The 6672-nt window shown below is 40.9% G+C and overlaps 1 protein-coding gene across 1 annotated transcript in view; it reads left to right on the forward strand.

The window, feature by feature from the left end:
- Positions 1-6672, forward strand: part of ALK (anaplastic lymphoma receptor tyrosine kinase) — a 330133-nt gene that overhangs the window by 101277 nt on the left and 222184 nt on the right. The window contains exon 2 of the mRNA XM_009995276.1: positions 3997-4161. Within this exon, the coding sequence (XP_009993578.1) occupies positions 3997-4161 (165 nt within the window). The remainder of the gene's footprint in view (positions 1-3996; positions 4162-6672) is intronic.

Here is a 6672-nt window from a genome sequence, read left to right on the forward strand (position 1 = left end):
AGGTGTTTCAGCAGGCTGCTGAGCTGACAGCCAGAGAGCACATTCTCCTATTTATGCTCCATTTTCAAGGAGAAGTAGTTATTGCTGCAGGCTTCTTCGCATCAACCCACATGTGTACCCCCATATTAGTGGGCAAAAAATGCAGAAGGGCCTGATGAGGCAATTGAAACCCTTAGATTGAAGGCCCTGTGCCCTTTTCTATCCAGAGGGAATGGGGAAGAATTTAGGAGCTGGCTCTGTCTTTAGGATTAATAACTGAAAAATCAATTTGTCATTTCCTTGTCACAAATTAAAAGCTTGCAGGCCTTACAACATGAGTATAATAGAGGTTAGTGGGTATTGATAGAAGTCTCAAAGCTCACTCAGCAGAGCACATCTCAGCTATACAATTTAAATTACGTCTCTTCTACAAGGAGTATGAGTCAATATTTATCTAAAAAAAGACATCCTGTGCAAGAATATTTTATCTGTTTCTACACTGCTGCTGCTATCATTGCTGCTGGAGGTGGTATGTTCTCAAGAGAGCTTGTGGCCCCATTTCAATTAGTATAAACAACCTCTACATTGTACATTTGTGTAGTAGTGTAGTAGAAATTAGTCATATTTAAGCTGATAAGATGCCAGTTAGGATGTACATCACTAATCTGGTCCTTCTGAGAAGAGAGAATCTCTACCTACCCCTGTCTATTCTAGTGAGGTGAGAAAACAACCACACCTTTTCAAAGGGGTGACCAGCTGAGAGTAATAGAGGACGAGTGATTTCTAAGAGTCAGCAGACCAGGAGTGAAAAGGACCCTTTTAATTCAGACACACATAGAAATGGAAAGGAGCAGTCTAAAATGAAATTACCTGCGCATAAGATTTTTCTGGTTTAAAGGAGACATTCTGTTGTTGGGCTGCTGAAGAAAGGATAATTAGAATAGTTTCTTAAAAATAATAGGGTTTTTATATGTTGCATGTTTCTGAGATGTGTGGTTACACAAATTATCTAAGATGATCCAAAGAGAAAATAATCCCCAAGATGACCTGCAGCAATGTAAAAGGTCATTTCCTGCAGATTACTGTGTTTTGGCATATTATTTATAGTACCATTTTAAGTTATTTGTTAAGTAGAAAACTGCAATTAGTTTAGGTGAAACAGATGTAGTTGCAAGTTACTTTAGTTGTGCATGTATTTCTGTTAGGTACGTTGGCTAGAAATAAATAAATTGAAGCAGTTGCAAGATGCAAGTGTATTGCATTGTCAGTAGTGAAGGACATTGTGAAAGAAGGACAGCCTGAGAGCAGGAAGTTAGGCTTGGAGGGCTGGCTTCTGTTTGCATAAACTTTGCTGTGTTGCATCAGATACCATTTCTTTGTCATAATTTCTTTATACTGAATAGGATAATAACACTGGAATTTGTGTCTGAAAAGGGATTAATTTAAATAAGAGCCTGTGAAGACTGCAGATGTTTCCATGATGTGGGGGAGACTATCAAGTTCTGTAAAAGATGCATGTATATTTTCATTAAGTTGCAGATGGTCTCAGATGTATGAGTGAAGTAGTCCCCTCCTCTTTCCAGGAATAACTTGTGGCAAAAGCTTGAACACAGCTTGACCATGACAGGCATGTTAGATCCTGTCCACTTCTCTGTAGGCTATTCATTGCGAGAGAAGGAAGTAGTATTGCTAAATGCCTTTTTCCTTTACTTTTTCCCCTTTGGGCAGAGGCTTTGTCTGCAAGGGTCATGAGACTAAATGTGACTGTTATTTAATCACATACCCCAATTAAGTTGTCCCAGTTGTATGTCAGAAGGTTAAGGGCTCCACAGCCGATTGGTAACACTTTTGAGGAGGAGGCTCTGGGAAGTGAGACTGAACAAGGGAGCTGAGCTGGCTATCAAGTGGTTTTAGGTACCATAATCAGTGTCAGGGGGTGAGGTCTGGAGAAGGAAAACTAAAGTGCCTTGTGGATGTCCATGACAGGCTTCTCTGCTTGGCGGTAAGAGAGCTTAAAAGGTTTTGGTTCCCAGAAGCTTAGATGGGCAAGGAGTGAAAGCAAGCAGTGACTGCTGAAAAGCTTGTGAAAATTTGAAAGATTGAGGGGGGAGAGAAGCCCACAAAGAATTCAGTAGTTGACTTGAAATGACTGCTTTTGCCACATGTTGCCCTGAACTTTCCCTTCCATTGTCCTGTGGGTTCTGCCAAAAGAGTTTGCATGAGCTGTGTTTCTCCCTCTCCCCCTCCCTTTTTTTTTGATGCACATAAAACTCAAGATGTTCCTTCTAACTAAACTATACAGTAATGATGGTGGTATCTCTTCTGTAACATGTAGTTGAGTGTTTTGTTGCTTTTTGCCCATTTGGGCTTTAATAAAAAGTTTAATAGACTTAACACTTTGTAGGTTTAATAAAATGTTTGGTTTGTTTTTCTTTTTTTAAAGAACATCTAAGGGACTAGAGATAAGGGGTCTGAAGTTTGGGTATAATTGCAGTAGTAAACTGTATAGCATGATTATATCACCATTCTCTGCTGCCTTAATTGTAATGTGTTTCATCTATCATGAAACGTACATTTATAACATAGAGGTCTGAAGAGTGTCACAACTTGTACATTAAAATTTTAGGACATAGGTGTAATCCTTGTTACTAGTGCTTGTGGCTTATTTAGATTCCTTACATTATATGGTTTCCATGGTGTTGTGAAGCATTCAAAATGCTGAGGGAATGATAAAGCACCTGATAAAGAAAATAAAATATAAACTGGAAGAATAGACTCTGCTCCTTCCACCTTGCTGTTAAAAAGGCAAATTAGCTGGGAAAAGAATAGTGAGAGGGCAACAGTATTAACACTCAGATTAGAAGATGTTGTATCACCAGGAGAATGGGTTGAACTATGTAAATCTGTGCACTAAGATGAAATTAGATGTTTAATAGAGAATGTAATTGAAGTGTTGTTTTTTGTTTGGTTGGTTTTTTAAAATAGATTATTTGACTAATATAATTAAGATTATTTGTTCCACTTGTATAGCTGTGGCAAGATGGTGGACAGTGCAGAAAACTCTGAAGAAGAGCTGGATTTTTCAAATGGATCTAGGCTATTCAGAAACATTGAATTCAGAAGTGTTTTCTTTCTGTTACTAAATACTGTTCGAGTGCTGACTGTGGTGACAAAAGGAAATGTATACAGGACATGAAAAAAATGTAGTAATCTTGATGATTAGAAATAAAGTCTGGTTATCACACAGGTTATCACTGCATGTTATGTTAAGCAACTTGAATTTTGATGCGATAGTTAATTGGATGCTGGGAAGCAAGTAGTAGTTGCCCTGGGAAGGTAATCAGTTTTTGAAAGAGAAACATCTCACAAAGAAATGTCTGTGTTGGAAGTAGATGCTATCTGTAGTGCCTGGAGGCTCAGGTTTTATGGCAGGAGATAAAGCTGCTTCTGCTTCTGCCTCACCTCAGTAAAGCATTTCAAACCTGAGGCATCAGAAGGTTGCTTTGCAGGGTACCAGTCCCTACGGCTACCAGCATGTCCCATATGCCCAGGATATGATTCACTTTGCAGAGCCTTATGCTCACTGAGATGGAGCATGACTATGGAACATGTTAGTCGTCCTCACACTGTAATGGTCCTGATTGAATCTGAACCACCATCCCAGGAGAGATTTGCTTTCTGTCCCATTTTATCAACTGATGAAGCTATTTCCCTTTCAGACTAGATTATTATGTCTTTCCCTGCTTTAGCCTGTGCTGTCCTTTTATCTGTCTTGAAGGGGAATTACTGGCTCTTGGGCCTTCCTCTTGAATTATTCCTACCCCCTTAATGAATCTCTCTGTGCAGTCCATTTTGGAAATGTCTTTGCCTGTCTGTTTGTGGACTTCCATTTTTTTTCCACCTCATGATGGAATAAAGCAAGCCCTAAGTATAAAATGACTGTGTATACACCTTCCAGCACAGAGCAAGCTGGAATTAATTAACCTGGTGTGTTCTGTGTCTGTTGTGTTTTTCCAGTATTTGAATGCAATTTTGAATCTCCTTGTGAGCTGGAATATTCCTTTACTTCAAAAGATGAGGAAACCCTCAAAAACACCTGGTTCAGACAGAGCGCAGAGGAGATCTCACAGCTAAACATCCTGGATGGGCCAGAGAGAGATCATTCTGAGAATACACCTAAAGGTAGGGTGATTACAGCTACCTAATGCCTTCACTGTGGTGGTTAGTTTTGAAAACAAAACACTCACTTCCGCCCCCAAAATATCCTTAACTAAAAAGCCCAAAACCCCACCCAGGTATAATCCTTTTGTTGCCACAGGCAATGGATGTGAACAATGTGACAAACGAAGGGAGTAATTCTGCACATGAAAGATCTGTTTTTGTCTTAAAGCAATTTGCATTATATGCGAGAAGCAAAATATAAAATACGTTATTGTGTAAAATCTGAATTAAGCTGACCTGTGCCTTGAATGGTATTTGGATAGGAGCAGTGCTATGGGGTCCTTGAGGTCTTTTGGTGTTTGGAAGGGATAAATAAAATAATGTCTGGTTTTGTCTCTGCTCTAGGTCCTGTTTACTACTTGCTTATTTGCAGACCATTTTAGGCAATATCCTTGTGTACAGGACCTAGGTTTTCTGTTTGGTAGGAAAACAAAATATGGGTTTTGTCTTTAATATAAGGAAAAAGGTAATGTCCCTGAATAGAGCTAAGAAACCCGAAAAGGAGGCAGTGCAACACACTTTTCTCCTTCACTGGATGAAAATTAGTTTTGTTGGAATTATTTTTCTTGTTCATGGTCATATCTGTGAACAACAGCATATTTCATTAATATTATAGATTCTAAAAAGATTTTAGAGATGTATTTGTTCTCTTCTAATCCTTCCCAGGATTAGAACAGAAAAATTCTTAACATTTTCCTTGCTGGTAGTTGACACCTGCTAGAAATAAAAAAAAAAAAAGTGTTGGGTGGTATTGGTGAGAATGGAGCTACAAAAAGGAAATATTGTAATTAGGGCTTACAAGGTTTATTCAGGAACAATATCCGTGCTTGGAAAAACAACTCAACAGACAAAGATTCTTTATTCTATCTGCGATGGTAGGGCTTAGAGGTCTATAGAAATGCACATTGAAGAGCATTGGGAAGCAGCTGTGAAGTTAGTGAGTGCCATGTATAGAAAAGCAAGATGAAATATTTTTCATGTAGTACCTGAATAAACTCTGGCAATAAGATACATTAATTAATATTATGGAGGCAAGAAGTAGCCATAAGTTTATAGAAAGATAAGTTTTAAGGCCTGTTGATTGAGCCAATACTGATTTATCAGCAAACCACAGAATCATAGAATGGTTAGAGTTGGAAGGGACCTTAAGATCATCAAGTTTCAAGTTCCTGTATGAGCAGGGACACCTCCTACTAGATCAGGCTGCTCAGGGCCCCATCCAACCTGGCCTTGAATGCTTCCAGGGATGGAGCTTCCACAACTTCTCTAGGCAGCCTTTTCCAGTGCCTCACTACCCTCACACTAAAGAACTTCCTTCTTATCTCTAACCTAAATCTTTCAGTTTTAGTTAGGAAACATTCTTTTAGTTTAAAACTGTTATCCCTTGTCCTTTCACTACAAGCCCTCATAACAAGTTCCTCCCCAGCTTTCCTGTAGGCTCCCTTCACATACTGGAAGGCCACTATGAAGGCTAGAGCCTTCTCTTCTCCAGGCTGAACAACCCCAACTCCCTCAGCCTGTCCTCATAAGAGAGGTGCTCCAGCCTTCGGATCATTTTCATGGCCCTCTCTGGACATGCTCCAACAGGTCCACATCTTTCTTGTGTTGGGGCCACCAGAGCTGGACACAGTATTCTAGGTGAGGTCCCACCAGGGCAGAGTAGAGGCGCAGAATCACCTCTCAATCTGCTGTCCACACTTCTTCTGATACAGCCCAGGGTGTGGTTGGCCCTCTGGACTGCAATTGCACTTTGGTGGCCCATGTCCAGCTTTTGGTCCACTAGTACTCCCAGGTCTTTTTCTTCAGGGCTGCTCTTGTATTCGTATCTCAAGTTACCTCAGCCCAGGTGCAAGACCCTGCACTTGGCCTTGTTGAACCTCATGAGGTTCACCTGGTGTTGTGGTCCAAGTCCAACCTGGGCTAGAAAAACTTGAGTTGAATCACAGATCACTCCTTCTCTTCTCTTTGATTAGAGGAGGAATAGCCCCAAATGGGCTGGTTTTATTTTCCCAGTGGACTGTCCCTAGCTTGGGAGTGGCTGGCTACACCAGGTATGTCTCTAGAACACAAAACTCTGCCCAGGTGTGTGCACCGGCACAAACACAGAGATTATGCATTTAAAATACCACTTTACTGTAACAGTTTTTACAGAGTGGGGGGATGGGGGAAGGGGAGAACTGGATATGTAAATGCACCCAGTTGTTAAAGAGAAAGAAATACTATTATAGTTGGGGGTAAGAGAGACCCCAATGCCTTTTCCGTATAGGGTTGACAAGGTGCGGGGATGGGGGAGGGCTAGATTACTTTTGCCCAGGGAAGAGAAGGCAGAAAAAGAAAGATTTCTTCGTTAGCTAGTCTTACAGTTCCCGGCTCAGAAACACTCATAGGAGTAACGGGACTGGCGGCGACAGCTGCTCGGGCGGCCCGAGGACGGCAGGGACAGGGCTGGAGCTTGGCTGGACCTCGGGAGTG

The sequence above is a fragment of the Chaetura pelagica genome, unplaced genomic scaffold (genome assembly GCF_000747805.2).
Source record: "Chaetura pelagica isolate M959 unplaced genomic scaffold, ChaPel_1.0 scaffold194, whole genome shotgun sequence".
NCBI classification, from domain to species: domain Eukaryota; kingdom Metazoa; phylum Chordata; class Aves; order Apodiformes; family Apodidae; genus Chaetura; species Chaetura pelagica.